The sequence below is a fragment of the Diorhabda carinulata genome, chromosome 9 (assembly GCF_026250575.1).
Source record: "Diorhabda carinulata isolate Delta chromosome 9, icDioCari1.1, whole genome shotgun sequence".
Lineage (NCBI taxonomy): Eukaryota > Metazoa > Arthropoda > Insecta > Coleoptera > Chrysomelidae > Diorhabda > Diorhabda carinulata.
In genome coordinates, this window is record NC_079468.1 from 11,809,388 (window position 1) to 11,826,174 (window position 16,787).

General features: G+C 31.6%; 1 protein-coding gene across 4 annotated transcripts in view; it reads right to left on the bottom strand.

The window, feature by feature from the left end:
• The window catches only part of LOC130898287 (lethal(3)malignant brain tumor-like protein 3), a 343,664-nt gene that overhangs the window by 110,670 nt on the left and 216,207 nt on the right, over window positions 1-16,787 (bottom strand). Inside the window, exon 2 of one of the 4 annotated variants that reach the window (XM_057807481.1) lies at window positions 2,300-2,570. The exons of the other annotated variants lie outside the window; for them this stretch is intronic. Within the exon in view, the coding sequence (XP_057663464.1) occupies window positions 2,300-2,345 (46 nt within the window). The 5' untranslated portion in view covers window positions 2,346-2,570. The remainder of the gene's footprint in view (window positions 1-2,299; window positions 2,571-16,787) is intronic. 4 annotated transcript variants of the gene reach the window in all.

Consider the following 16,787-nt stretch of genomic DNA (forward strand, 5'->3'; position numbering starts at 1 on the left):
GAAATGGTAATCGAAGATCGTCGTATGGGCATATGAAAGGTAGAAGAGGTTCTCAAAATCTTTTATGGAACGACTCATTATATGTATTATATTATCATATATACCAAAAGACCTGTATCTAGACAAAGTAGCTGAGGACATTGCCTTCATGAAACGCACCATTACTTGAGAAGGGAGGTGGGTTTATGAACATGATGTTGCACCATATATAACTTGAAATCGCAAAAAAGTGAAAATCAAGGTGGTATAAAAATTTATTTTTTGTGGAATTGCTAGATTAATACCTGTGGGTATACAAAGAAAAACATGACAATTATGGAAGTTAGTGTCACAACAAAATGTGCAGAATATTGCACACGCGAATGCTCTTTACAAATACTCTAAAGGAAAATTAATTGGAATAAATATAAAAACTAATACATTTACGCCACTGTAAGAATATATAAATATAAATCTTATTAGGCATATATGTTTCACATTGATTAAACCATTTACAAAAATTTTGTATTCACTTTTAGTCGATGAATTTATGTTTTCAATTTATGGTTTATATTTTAACAGATATATCTACAATTATTCCTATCAAATTACTTAGTACTCTCAATTTAAATAATTATACTACTCAAATTATCACTGGCCGACAAGATTTTCGTAACACAGGCCTTATTCCTTATTTTTAAAATGGAAATACTCCTCCAATAATGGAAAAAATATTTATTAAACACAAACACTTTTCGATAGCTTAATTATCCCTGTTTACATTAGCATGTAGGTAATTTTATGAACGGGCGATGAATTTTATGGCCAAAACAATACCTGAACTGTAATATTTAGAATAATTTACATAAAAATAACATTAAAAATTAGTATTCTGTTTAGTTTTATATTAAGTGGTTCTCTGTTCATAGTGCAAGAAGTGATTATAAAGACGAAAATATCGACTAAGACAAGCAGTGGGCCTCCACGCGTGCTGTGTTAGTTGTAGTGCAGTAGATGAATGGGAAGAAAAAAAGCATGCCTTCTACAATTCCAATGGTATGGCAGGAACCTACTAACCATTTTGATGACTGCTATTTTTGTCTATTTACCAGTACCGATTGCGCCTTTAGATCCGCAAAATATAGTTTTAGAAGATACTTGAGATAACGTCTCATCAGGAAATTCCGAAGAACATTACACCGCCCTATTTTTAGTCCAAGTACCACAATATGTAAAAAAAATTGGCAAGCAAGAAGTAAATTTCAACAGGGATTTCAAAATGTTAAGTTTATATCCCTTGTAGATCCCAAAAATGTTCTTCTGCCCCCCCTTCAAATTAAACTTGAATTGATGAAAAACTTTGTAAATGCTATGGATAAAGAGGGTGATGGATTCAAATACCTTGAAGAAGTCTTTCCCCAATTGAGTGATGCCAAATTAAAGGAATGTTTTTTTATTGGTACACAAATATGAAAATAGCTGAAGGAGACGATAACAATTTTGAAAAAAAGGTCATTAGACAGGAACTTAGAGTATGGAAAGCATTTGTTAGTGTAGTGATGGGATTTTTGGGCAATAATATGGATCGAAACTACCAACAATTAGTTGATGAACTTCTAGATGTTTACAAGTCCCTTGTTGCTCGAATGTCATTGAAAATTCATTTCCTCCATTCCCATCTCACATTTTTTTCCCGAAAATTTGGAAGCTGTCAGTGATAAGCAGGGTGAAAGGTTCCACCAAGATATTAGAACAATGGAAATTCGGTATCAAGGACGATGGAATTCTGCCATGATCGGTGATGTTTGTTTTTAAAAAGAGAAAGTGTAATACCTCAAAAAAGGAAAAAGTAGAGCTAATTTATATTTAAAGTGATTTTTTTTCAAGTTTTTATTTTTAATAGATGTGAAACATTTTATTAGATGAAAACTATAGATATTGTCAATAAATACGATTTAAAAAAAGTGAAATTATTTTTTAATAAGTATTAACTATTTTACCAATAATAATGGTTCTATAAATGTAACTTAAAAACCTTGCGTATTACAATTATTTTTTTCATATTTTCGTATTTGTATACGTCCATTTTATCACAATACGCTATTCTTTCTTGTTTTACAACAAATTTTTTTTGTCGTCCAGTGCTATTTAAGTATATTATCTAACAATATGAATTGAATTCATAAGAATGCCATCATTATTCTTTAGTATAAATTTTCAAACCTAAATATTTTATAATTATCCATTTCCGATACCCTTAAGAAGCTGAAAGAGTAAATCTACAAAATCGACCTATAATCCTAAAATTCTTTTAACTTACCTGAATAACACCATGCAGGCCAAATAACAGGACTTTCAGTGTCCATTTCTCAGAAATTTTTAAATATCCGGAATTAGTTAGTTGACGACACTGACATAATCTTATTTGTCACTTCACTGGTCATACATAAATTCTCAATAAGTAAACTGAACGTAAAAATTTTAGTTATAACCACGAAAGACGCGCTTAAATATTACCACTCGTGTGCAGTTCCCAGCTTTGTTGCCATTAAGAGTCACTGCTTGGTTTTAATGAGTTGGCCGTCTTAATACTGAAAAGTAAATATTTTTAATATATGTTCATTTTCGGCATAAGTTGTGACAAGTAACTCTATGAATAAAATGAATCGTATAAGAACCATCAATCAAATATCCGGTTAAAAAAAATTCTATATTGTATATTAACAAAAATTATACAAGTGAGGAATAATATCTTCACAATGGACAAGAAATATAGCAGAAAATTATTCGTTTTATCTGACTTTATTTTCGGCATAATCACCCTATCTCTTTAAGCATTTATTATAACGCAGAACCAACTTGTTTAACCGTCTTTCCGTCTTGATAGAAATAATGTCCTTGTTAATTGAACCCAATTTCGGAAGATGGTTTCTGTCTCTGTCTAAGGAGAAATGTATGTGGCGACCATACCAAGTGCCGGCACATTTAATAATACATATTATAAGTACCCTTCCATTCACAACATTTTCCCTTCGACCGTATCCTCGAACAACTTCCTCAATAGCACAATAATCGTTCGATCCATTAATAACCGACACCTAAGGCAGGTAATTCCAAGTAAACTTTATTTTAAAACTTCCTTAATGCTCTAATAACATGCACATAACTTAATCCTCTCCGATATACCTGGCACACGTCGAATTGAAGATCTCGAGTGCCTAGATCTCAGAAGAGCTAGGCTGCTCCTAGAGATTCGGCACGCGTAACTTTGTTCCATTTTACGATTTGTATAGTGTTTTGTTGGTATATTTGTATATATGGTAAGCTTGAGTAGTTATAGGACTTAGATTATTGTCCTATCTTTTCACCATCCTCATCTAGCTCCCATATGTTTGCTAGATTAGTGCTTCATCTCGAAAACAGAAAATCGTAACAGTGTGTCAAATCTAGCTGTATATGAAAGGTTCAGTTTCTGACATGATCTAAGCAACTGTGTCATTTCATTTCCTGATAATTCCGTCGTTAATTTAGCAATTCCCTCTACGCAACTCCATAATTTTTTTCTTGCTTAGAAGATGAGATGATCAAACCAAGTTTTGTCTTGTGTACTAGCCATCAGAATAGTTATATGTTTAGATTACTTCAGCTCGTGTGACTTTGTCGGTATGTACAAGCATAATACATCATAAACCACTAATCTTTCAACATTTTAGATACCTAAAATATCATAAGGCGGGAAGATTACAATGCTTATGTTACTACTTATTATTGGTAAGTAGTGTTTATAATTTTGAAGAATTTGTAAATATCTGTAGAATTTTCGAAATTGCTTCAAACAAGTGCCTTCGGTATATTAAACAACAGTCATTTTCAGAGTTTGTTATAAATGTGATTGCATATTTTAAGATCGAAAAAAAAGAACTGCGGACCTTTTGAATTTCTTTCATTTGTTTAGGAGGTATTATACTAAAGTTAACATCTACTTAAAGAGATTTCTATTTAAATTATATAATTCAGACAGTGGCAACTGCGCTAAAGATATCTGTAAAAGCTATATGTTCCGTTGAAGAAAGAATGAAAATAATCAACGTTCTTAACACCACTCAGTCGGACACCACGAGTAAAACTAAAAACAGAGGATGTATCCGAGGGAGCGAAAATGGCAGTAGCAGGAACACTTTATATGAGATGTATGTACAGAGTAAGCTAATAAACATTTGAAACAATAATACAATATATCCTTAACCTTCACCGTCAGCTTACACTATAAATGAAATTTAAGAAAATTGTTTTTACACATCATATAGAGCATGTAGTACTATTATCTAGTGTTATCTAGTGTTATCTAACTTGATCATAGAGGTTATGAGTTTTGTCATTTCATAATATCTATCATGGAGTCAAAACCATAAATGACGAACTGAAAAATAAGGAAATTATTTCTATTGGAAGTACCTCTTTATCAGTGATATCAGAACATTCGAGATTTGAATATAAAAAGGAAGATAACAGAAATCATTAATAGAACGAACAAATATTGCTAGCCAAAGAGCATGTTTTCTTCGAAAATATAGAGAAAATGGTGATAGTGTATTTTCAAGATAAGTTATATTTAGATGAAACATGGATGTATGTCAAAAAAAACAAATTTTGAATTTTGTAACTTGGTTTTTATCAAAAGAGTTCTGCTAAATATGTTCATGTTAACCATCTAAAAACAATACAAACAATTAAAAAAATTGAATTTCTTTTTTAATAACCAATTCGTAGAAGGCCGACCTTTGAAATATTATGGAGTTGACAGAAACTTTGATTTAATTCATATGAATATTGTTACTGACATATTAGTCACGTGATTGAAAATCTCCATCGTTTCTACTGTAAAAGCTAGCGGGTATACAACTTGGAATATCGCAACACAGAATCTGTATACTACACGTTTTGACTAGATTTCACACCCGTTAAACGTTCTGTCTGCCTGATTGAAACAAGCTGTAAACTTGCACGATTTAATTGTGAATGTCAAAAGCTAATATTAATTATTCTTCGCCGATGAAACTTGAATCATGGCTCGGGCTTTTCCACGAGAATTTTGTAATAGCTTTTGTATTTCAGAACCGTCTAAGAATTTTCTACCATCTAGTTCCACGTTAGCTTTATGACAAGTAGCATAATCTATCTCCACTGTTAAGAAACAAATTTTTCAATAAAAAATTTTCAAATACTGCGGCTTGTAACCTTTTATACCGATCATCTCTCATACTTTCAAAAATAGTCATTGAAGAAATGAAATTGATTATATTTGCAAACAAAATTTCAGGTGAAACTCCCTGTTTCCTACCGTGATGAGTGTTTGATTGGAAATTGCATTTAATCATTAATTATCACAACACAAGTTTCTAATGTGAAATTTTTTAGAATTCTTTAAAATTTGAAACATAATTGCTATATCTCTCATTTAGTAAATAATTCTATAAATCGATGTGTCCTACTTTCCGCCTTTATCGAAATATTGAGAAGCTCCTTTTACTTGGTAACAGCGTCAATATTTTATCTCTGAATTCCCTCCTCATTTTTTATAAATTGTGCACCTGATAATCAATCCTTAGCTGCCTGTTGCCTAATTAAACAAAAGTACGTTTTTGAAATTTAAAAATGAAGTACAAGCAAAAAACCTCGCTAAACAAACACAGAGTGTGCAGAAACTCTTGTATCAAATGCAAACTACAGCAACGATTGACTTTGGTAAAAGTTCCTGCTATTACGTATTTTCCGAAAAAAAAAATGATTTTTTGAATTCGCCATGTTCACTCCATTTTCGAGAAAAATATCTTTTTATTAATTTATATTAAATTTCTCCGATGCATCTGCCATATTGAACAATTATGACGGCAATAAAACACAACAGAATATACCATATTTCAAGTTTGTATATAGCGCCTTTTTGCCATATACTTAAAAAAATAATGAAACAGCCTTAAAAGGGCGCTAGCTCCCTTAGGAGGTACGTTTGGATAGACATCCAGTATACATTAAGTGAACGAATAGCCTAATAGTAGATTATAGAGTTGTGAGTATTGATAATGTTCGAAGTATGTTACATACGAATCCATTTGTTGTTTTTTTACTTCTTCGTGTTCGTCTTGAGGCGAATAGTTCGATGCGCCATGAAAAACGTTGAACAATTGAAACTAATTTTGAAAATTATCTCAGATATTACAACTTGAGAAAATGATGATAACTTTCCTCCATGAATGGAATAATGACCAATAAATTGTGATCTTACGATCACCTGCTCTAAAAACTTCCCAAATACTCATATTACTTGTTGCGAAGGTTGAATTTCTTTAATATTTCCAAACTTTCGAAAATGAAGGCCAGTGAATGAAAGATTAATAAGAAAAATAAAATGATAAACTTGAGGTATTCGCAATCGCAACCAATTCAAATACTTACAGACCTTGTTTAATAGACGCGTTGCAAATATCCAATAATTTTTCTTTCAAATTTCCATATTTGCCGAATTAAACAGTATTCATTATTAATCGATTTATTTTAGTAGAGGAATGCAAATGGAAGATATCATCAATCACTCAATCTGATTATTCATATTATTTAAGCAAATTTCCTTTTTGTGTAATAATCCGTTTGATTCAGAGCTACTGCATCCAAAGCGTCTCCTCGAATGCCACGTCTTGCGTACTGCAAATACTTCCACTCTCGACATTCAACTTCGTCTATCAGCGTTTTTCAGCCTCTTACATTGTTTTCTTTATTAGTATTCTTGTTAGTTATGACAGAAATTAAAACATCCAAATGTTTCTGCTTGTACATTCCATTTAATATAGGATAATGGGGGAAGTTAAATGTTTACCATGTGCAATTCGATATTTCTATTCTCCATACCTTGGATTGATAATGATAACGAAGTTGATTTCCTTTATTTGTCTTCGGCTACTTACAGTTTACATGGAAACGTTTTTTTATCTCCCCCTATTATGTTCTCTATTTATCATTTATATAAATGATTACCGCTTGTAACATAATTTGAAATTAACTATATTTTTTATATACATTTCATTCAATGTTTGAGCTTCGAAATATTAATTTAGATAATACATAGCAAGTGGAAGTTTCCTATTTTCTTGATTTCGTCCACATTTGCTTTATATTCCTTCAAATGAATTTCATGATCATACTGATAATAGTTTATATCATAACGTCCTATTATATTTTTTAAGTCGTTGATTTTATTTATTGTTATGTTTTATAAGCGTATAAGTGAGTCGTGAAGATTTTTCTGAAAATACTTCAGTATCGAGGTGTCATAAAATAATTGTTTTTGAAAGGTAGTACGCCTAGGCAAATGAAAGAATATATCTATTATATACCGAGACTCCGCACAATCGTTTATAACTGTTAAATTTTGTACTGGTGCATGACTGACTCGGGACAGGCAAAAATGGGGACACTTAGCGATAACATCTAAAAAGTTCACCAAATGATATTGAGGGATAGTTGAATTAAGGTCAGAGAAGTGAAATATGTTATCGGTACATCAAAAGAACGCATGTGCCATTTGGTGATTGTAGAATTATGTATACGTAAGCGTTTGAGAACTTTGGACCAAAAGGACATTCTAATGAATATTTCTCACCCTTTATTGATACGGTTTTAAGCAAAAAGAGTCACAATTTTTGCATCAATTCATAGCTGTAAATAAAATCTGCATCCACCACTATACTATTAACACAATAAAAAAAAATCAAAACAGTGGATTTCAAAGGGCGAACACTCTCCGAAAAAGGCAAGGACAGCATCATCGTATAGAAAAGTGATGACAACCGTTTTTAGGGTTAGTCATGGAAATGTGTTCATTGACTATCTTGTATCATGCATCATTGCTTGATGAAGTGGAGGGAGCGATAGCATTTTAAGAAATAGAAAAAACTGTTTCATGAGGATAACGGACCTTCTCATAAATCGTGATCGCCATGGCTGAAATAGCCAACGTATTCACCAAATCTAGTTACGTGTTTTCTAACTTCCAAGTTTCACTTGCAGTAGAGAGATTTTCATCAGAAAAGGTATTGTAGTAAATGTCTATTTTGAGGAGAAAGACGGCAACTATTATTTGGAAGGTTGAAAATGTTAAAGTATCCCTGGACTAAGTGTATTATCACTTTGTGAGGTTGGAATATTGGCAGACAACCCTCGTGCATTATTCCATTCATATAGAGCTTGTAACAATTCCGAAATTATTTGAGTAATTCTTACATTTTTCGATCATTGTTTCATTTGATCACCTGATATTTGAACAATATTAGATCTTGACAAAAATATCACACTACTTTCAATACCGAATACGATAGCATCGTAATGTGCTTCTGATAATTTGATGTGATGAAGGTGTTTGTGTGATAGAGTAATAGTTATCGAATATCATCTTCAAATATTTCCATTTGCACAATCGATAAATTTCACTACCTCTATCTTATAGAAAGATTTCACTTCAAACGTTTCAAATCATCTTACGTTTTCCACCAGTTTTAAGTCCATTACACACTTAACGTATTTATGTATAATAAACATTTTCTTCGCGAGATTTCTGAAATACCATTCTTCTTCAACATTTAGCGAGTATATCGGTATCAATTAATTCAATTGCTCGATAAGATCTCAATAGAAGCTAAGAGCGTAGAATTACGGTTGGTAGACATTTTATATGAGATAAAAATCTTAGTATCTAATAAAAATTAAATAAGAGAAATGCGATTAAATAGGGCCGAATAGCGTAGAAAGATTGGAATCTCTATAAAAAATAATCGAACAATCTATGAAGTGTTAAATGGACTGAAGTTTTTCAGTTTTATTCATATGGAATTTTGAAAATAAATTCAAGTTTTACTACTGTTACAGAATCATTAAAAATCAATTAAAATGAATGTACTACGTTATAGGCCAATAATAGTATATTTTTGTCTTGATCAAAAGAATACAATTTTTGGATGCTCAATAACAAAAGAATTATATTGTGAACCATCCTTATTTGATTCCTGACGGAATTCAAGTTTTAAACTACTTCTCTCATAAAAATTTATTTATGTCATTAGTTTTAGAATTTGATACCAACAGTACATAGTCAATATTACAATAACCCATGATTTGGATAACCTCTACCAGTCCGGATCTGTATATTAATTTCAAATAATAACTGGATTGTTCCAATTGAATATCTATCATCACAGAAAGATCGTTGCACGGCTATCCACTTAGGAACGCGGAGCACGTCGTTTACCTACCTACTCCACGTTCAGAATTAGTTGAGGGCTCAATATTTTACAATGCAAAAAAATGCACAATCACTTGCCAATTGAAATCAAATCGATATCATGTTTTCCCACATTCCACAATCATTTAAGGGTATATTTATTGGAAATAAACGACTTCTATTCTAATAATAATATTCAATTCCGGACATGCTGCATACTGGTTTAATTTTTGCTATGGACTTATATACGTTTTATATACTAATTATGTATTACCTATTACTTTTACCTCTAAGGTTGTTACTGATTATGGTTTTATTCTGTATAATGAAATTTTATTTTATTCGTATCTTCATTCAGTTATTAATATGTTTGTTTTTCAGTTTTTACGAGCTTTTGTCTACAAATTGTAACAATTTTTTGACATTTATCTCTCTCTCTTCTCATTTGTGAATTAATTACACAAACCACAACTAGTAAATTTGTGACAATTCACTTGACTTCCATGGATTCAACCATAACTTATCTTACTATCATTGACACATTATCACCGTATGCTTTCTGACAGTTGTAGAGTTCTTGTTCAATGGTATTCAACTTCTAAAATGAAAATATTGATAATTCGTCTCAGTCAAGACAGTTAACTTAACTAATTAGTCAGATGCAAATAATTGACTTAATTTAGATATCGTAAATCTCACCACCTATGGTCAAATGTCAACTAATATAGTTTTTAGATACAAATATGAATCATAAACATCACACAAAATTTAGTCATTATTGAACTGTTATGTCATTTTTATATACATATTTTTCAATATTATTTTCGATATCAATACATAATTCATAAATTTTACAGCCATGACAACAATCACACCATACATAATCAATTGCCATGAAAATTCACCATTCATTTACTATAGCGCACTCCTGTGTATTATCATCTAGGAAATCATCCTCAAATTGAACGTAAGTTAGTATCTCATTGCTCCATTTATATTATAGTTACCCTGATGATGGGAAGCTTGGATTTATAGTACAAATTCTAGAAACGTGATTTAATGTAACTTTTGAAACCTCGATTAATCTATTGTCGACAACTGATGGTTATGCATATTTTTCTCAAAAGCCTGAATTTATATTTAGCATTTGAGAATAGTATATTATATAACATGGGAGACACACCCTTCTGACTGTAACTAAATAGACGGTAGGATGAGCCTAAGGTAAGTCCAATCACAGGACAAGCAGAAGTCTATTGTCACAGATAGGGCTGCTGATGCATACTGCCGACTCTAGAATAGCGGTGGAAACTATGATACACATAATTTGAAACTGTCAACTGTAAATCCAAGGATTTCATCTAGTGGAAAAGTCTTGACTTCAAGCCAGCAAAGTCTAGAGCATTCTACAGTTGTGGAGAGCTATGCCAAATAAGAGGACTGCAAAGAAAAATTAGAAGTTGTAGTGAAAAAAGCACGGAAAGTAAGTGACACATTTCACACAAATTTGAGTGTTATGAACGAGACGTTAACTTAGTGGAAAAATATTATAGTACAAACAAGTTCTTTCTGTTGAGTTATGTACACTATTTTTCACGAAAAGTAATTATTGCAACTTATTTCTGTAAATATTGATTTTAGATTAAATGAGTCGAAATTACTTTTCACCCTATGTATTGTAGAGCACATTACAAAAAATTGCGGCAAAGCATAGTTGTTTATAAATTTCAAAATCAAAACCCAGTATCTTCAAAATCAGCTTGGATATGCTTAAAAAATTGAAACTTTTATTTATGAATCATATTTTTCATTCCATAAACCAATTATTATGAGAATTGTCAAGAAATACTAAGGAAAAAATTATTAAATAAACGAGATTATTGATATTTTTGTTTCATTTTTCAAAGAAATTTTTTTTTATAAATTAAGATTTTTGTTAATATTTACTGATTGCTAACGTTGTAGTCTCTCGCTCCGAATTCAATTTCTTTTAGCTTGGGTCTATTTTCAATTTTAATCCCACTATATTTCTAGCAAATATCAAAAAACTTCATTCAACTCAACTAGTAGACATAATGTAAGAATTGTCAACTTGAAACCTTTTACACCGGTCAACCCTATCTAACAGAATTCATAATAGTAAAATATCTGAATACCAATTCTTGAGTTTCACTTATATTTTATGGAAGTGTAGGGAATCGAATTACATAGATACAGAGTTGTTATGGAGTGTATCGTTATTAATTGGTGTATCTGATTCTTAATATCGATTCCTAGAGTACTTTCTGCTAGAACCAATACAAAAAGTTTCCTCGTCTGAAATAGAGTATGGTAATTCCTTCACATTTTTACAGTTGAATCGTTGGACTTCATAAGAGATTTCAGTTTAATTATTTTTTTATATGGACGGAAATGGGTCGAATTGTCAATGTTTCTACCTCCTTCAAAAACTAATTTTTAATAACAATAGACCTAAAATCAAGACGATTTATCAACAAAAACATATAACATATTGAAATATTATTGATTTTATTAAAATATTTAAAAATCTTTCGGAATCTATTAACAAGGATTAGGCATCGTTACTATCTATCGGCAATTTGGACTTACTTTTTTTCGCCTCTACATTCGTGACACACGTCATCACAGTCGTTAGCAGGCAAAAACAGAGATAAACTGAAGAAGTGCATTGAGAATTCAAACGGGATTCGACGGAGTCATTTTCAGATGGCTCAGATGGCTTTTTGGCTTGTCTCATACGTCACAAAAAACTTGCACTCAATAAGTATGCAAGTTTGACTACTCGGCCCTCTGGCATCTGTTCGACGTGACCAAGCTATCTTAGTCTTGCACTCTTAATCTCTGCTACTAGGCTGAGCTTTCCATATAGGGCAAAAGTCTCAGCGTTTTCGTCGGTTCATTGGAAATTGAAAAAAAAACTTCCAGAGATGGTGAATATGTCAATCATTGCTTTATACTTGCATGTGAAAAACTGTTTCGTGATTTGAAAAATAAACCAGAAATCTTGAAAAAGATCAAAGACTTCCTATTCTTCGCTAAACCATTACAAGACAGAATAGATAAAATGTCTTCAAATGTAACATATTTGCAAGTAGAAGATATTCAACTACCTTCTTATTATTTGCTATCGATGAGTCATGCGACCTAAAAGACACGGTACAAGTTGCTTTTTTTGTCAGATATGTATCCTTCCAAGGTCCAGAAGAATAACTTCTAGAATTGCTACCTCTCTCGAGACAACCTACAGAGAAAAATCATTTGAATAGCAGCTGATGAAGCGAGAAATATGATAGGAAAAAAGAGGCAAGTTTCACAGTATAATACAGCAATAAGCGCTTTTTCCCAAACTTTTCGGGCCAAAATACTTGAGGTTATGGATTTCGTAATCAATATTGTTAATAGCATCTTGTCAACAGCATACTACCCTTGCTACTTTAAAGAATAGTTAAATGACAAGGAGACTGAGTATTACAACCTCCTTCATAATAAAGTGCGATTTATTTCCAAAGTGTTGAAATATTTTTCTTTATGCTCGAATGAAATAAATATATTCCTAAATATGCTGACAGATTGGAGCAACTCAAAATCAACAAAACCAATCTAACGAAATCTACATTGAGCCATTTAAAATTGAAACTGGATTTGTAGAAATGCAATTGATCAATTTCAAAAGAAAAGCTTTGTAGAGTGGGAAATTTACAGAGTTAAAAAGCCACCTAGAGGAGTTTGAGACTTATGAATGTATGTATGTAACAGAACAAAAGTAAAGAGCTCTGATAGCAATGCCGTGAATTGAGGCCCTTATATTCGATGCATGGAATAGTCTTCCAGATTGCGCGACATATTCGTGCGAGCAAGCGTTGTCTTGAATAGAATTGAAAGTAAGAAGCCAACTTACAGCTTAAAACAAGATATGAATTAAACTTGAATTTTCTACTTGAATAACCATGCAAAACCATCGCTTTCATTGAATTTGTTTGCCCAATTGTTTGTTATTGAAATACAAGTTGGGGTTGTGAGTGAATGTTCAATTATTTTGATTTTTCTACTCAAATAATAGGTAATTATTAGGGTGTTTCAAATTTCCAAAAGTTTGAATTTCAAATGACTTTGATCTTGTCCTGCATCCAAGTGATGTAAACGTTAACTGTCTCGAATTTCAGGACGATCGGACATTTAAAGGTTGCACACTTTGAACATGAACAGTTTTTAACCTGGTTTGCGTATTTTTAATTTTGAGTTATATCGGAAACACTAAGTTCGAATGGACTTTGTTTTTTTGTGTTTCAGGTAATTAATATATAAAATGGCAACTAAAAGAGGAATTTGGCTGTTATAAAAAGTGCCTAGTAGTGGGTTTTTAGGAGCTCGGCTTCCTTCAAAGAAACAAGTACTCTTAGTATTCATTCACCATCATAAGAAACTGAACACTTTCTGAAGCAGCTACATCCACCAGTACTAAACTTCAAGTAGTTTGGAAGAAAGCAAAAATACCTGTTAAAACTGAAGAAAACATTCGTATTAGCATACAGAAACTGTACAAAGAATAACAAAATCTCAGTAAAGAGAAATCAAGAAACACTCTCAAAGAGAAGAGAAGAGTTCATCAATGAGTGGTGTTGATAAGGTTTTTGCCGCTAAAGCCAAAACGAAAACTTTAAAAAAAGAAAAACAAGAGTTATACAAAAGCAAACACTTCCAATCTATAGCTAAGATTAATCGACAGTAGCAGTTGAATTCTCATCTGCATCATCATCCGAAGATGAAAAAAAACAGTGAGTCTTTGCCTCCAGTAACAAGAAGTTCCAAAGTCAATGGAATTCACTTGATAAGATGTCATACACAACAATATTGGATGAGAAGAGTTCCTTAGAAGGCCCTCTAGAAGAACAAAGACAGAAGATGATAAGTTACATAGAAAAGGTCCTAAATACGGGCCGTCATCCTAGAGAAGACTACAAGGAATTATTAGAGTTTTCACTTCTCTACTTAGGGGGTTGGTGTAAGAAAGAGTTCAGTTTTAGAATCCTAGGAGCTTTGCACCAAGCAAGGTGGATGGCAAAAGCAAAGTATGCACTTAAAATTGCCCTCTTTATTAAACAGTTGAATTTTCCTCAACGAGAATTGAACGGAATGACAAGAGTCGCACACTTTGTTAGCCTTATATATGTACGCTTTTGGCATGAAGCGATTGTAAGTAGGTATGCTCCAAAGAATGATTTGGATATGATTCAGCTTCTCAAAGCTTATCCTAATGAAGGCGTCCAAAAAAGTGCACTCACTGTCGCTAAGAGGCATCTGTGGTATTTATCCGAAACTAACGTGGGACTGGCTTTTGTGGATGAACGTATTCCTAAGACTGTAAAGGAAAAAATGTTCTTGAATTTAGACCAAAAACCTGCAAAGAAAAGAGAAACAAAAATATTAGAAAGCAAAACCTTTGTTTTTGAAGGGAAGGACATCAGTGACTTTGTTACTAAAAAAACAAAACTTTTCTTTGAAATGTTTGGAATTACCAATATCACAGAATCCTGTATGGAACCTCTACGAAGTCATGTTGATGCCCTTAAGGTTGTTAATAATACTGCAGAGAGAGGTATTGCATTAATAAAACAGTTCAATGAATCAACAAGAGACGAACAACAAAAACAATTCTTATTGAGGATCGTCGAACATCATAGAAAAGCCGTCACTAAACGAACTAAAAAGGCTATTGCATCGTACATAGTTGAATAATTGATACAATATGTCATTTTTCTTCTAAAGGACTATCTTATTGTGTATATCAATCATTATCTTAAACTTGTGATTTATAATTTCAGCAATAAAATCAATTTAAGTTGAAAATTTGTATTTTGTAAATACTTACCCAAAAATGTTCAAAGTATGCAACCTCCAAATATTATCCAATCATCTCCAAATTTCACACAGATAACTTATACATCACTTAGACTCAAGGCAAAAGCAAAGTCAGCAAGAATTTTACATTTTATTTTTTACCATTAAAAATGAAACACCCTAGTAATTATCTAGTACTTTCATATGAATATGTATCTATATTATCTAGGTTATTATGAAAAGCACTACAAATATATGAATAAATAGATGTTTTTTCTTGTTATAATTTTTTGCTCTCCTGACTCAAATGGTTGCCGACCCCTGCCCTACATAAATGGAGTGCCAAATACGAAGCATGACGTTGGGTTTGCTACTTCTCTGGGAACAAATCATATTTTATAGTATATAAAGTTACTTTTATATTAAAAATCAGCTAATCGTAGTGGTAAATCCCTACCAAAATAATAAAACTAAACGTTATCGTATAATGCTTTCGAAATATTTTTACTATATCATGTTAAGATTTTCACTGATTGTTGTATTTAAATCAACCAAAATAATAAAGTCTTTCTGTAAAAATTATGGCTTATTAGGTTGTCGAATATTGAAGATTTACGGTACTATTTTAGATCGTGATTAAAAAATTTCTCAGGTCATATGGGACATTAAAGTTAATATTCTATTCGTGACGATACTGAATATATGTTCAGCTAAGAGATGACGTAAATGTGAAAACGGTTTTATATTTGGCAATTAGTAAAATCGGGTATACAAAAATATCCAGTAAACCTCAAATTACCATAATGAGGAACATATTATGAAATCTTAGTTTTTGCCACATATGTTGGTAATAAAAAAGCAAGCAATTAGGCGATGAGTAACTTCTTCCGACATGATGAGTGTAATATGTATATAGTTTTATATCGTTCTATAGGTACACGATTATTTGACATGCTCAATCGGTCGATGATGTTTTTGTGTCAAATATATCTTTTATTATTGTGATTCAGTAAATAAGTCTATCTTAAACGCAATTTGAATGAAAAAACAATGAGATTATTTCCCCTTCTCTGAAAATATTAGATAGATAACAAAATTTGATTCAATTATATCTTATTCTTAAAATAAATATTGCAATTTGTCCAAATTATGCAGAGACTCCTTTATGTTTTGCTGGAAAGTTTTTTCTTTTGATTGAATTAATTTTCACGAAAATTTGTTGTTCCTGTTTATTTCAGAAACATAATATATAACAGATTTTTGTCTTATTATAAGTTGAAGGTATTAATCAGGTTATTGAATAGGTTGGTGCATGATTTTAGTTTATCCAAATATGTTCTATCTACTTTTTCCTTTCTCAGTTATTCCCCTACACATTCCCAACAATTTAGCAACTCTACAACGGCTAGGTATCCACTGGATTGATATTAGATTACCACTAAAAATCATCACTAGATCATAACTAATTTTGTTGAATTGCTGAAAAATAATTTTGTTAAATATTTTCTTTGATTTATCTGTAGCACACATTAATTGGATACCGCTAAAATTTTGAAAGGGCAATATTTCTAAAAAGCTCAATATAATATTTACTAGTTTTTCACCATTGTCTTATATTTCAATTCGCTTCAAAATTGGTGGTATGTGATCGTTGAAATAAAATGTAATACTAATGTTT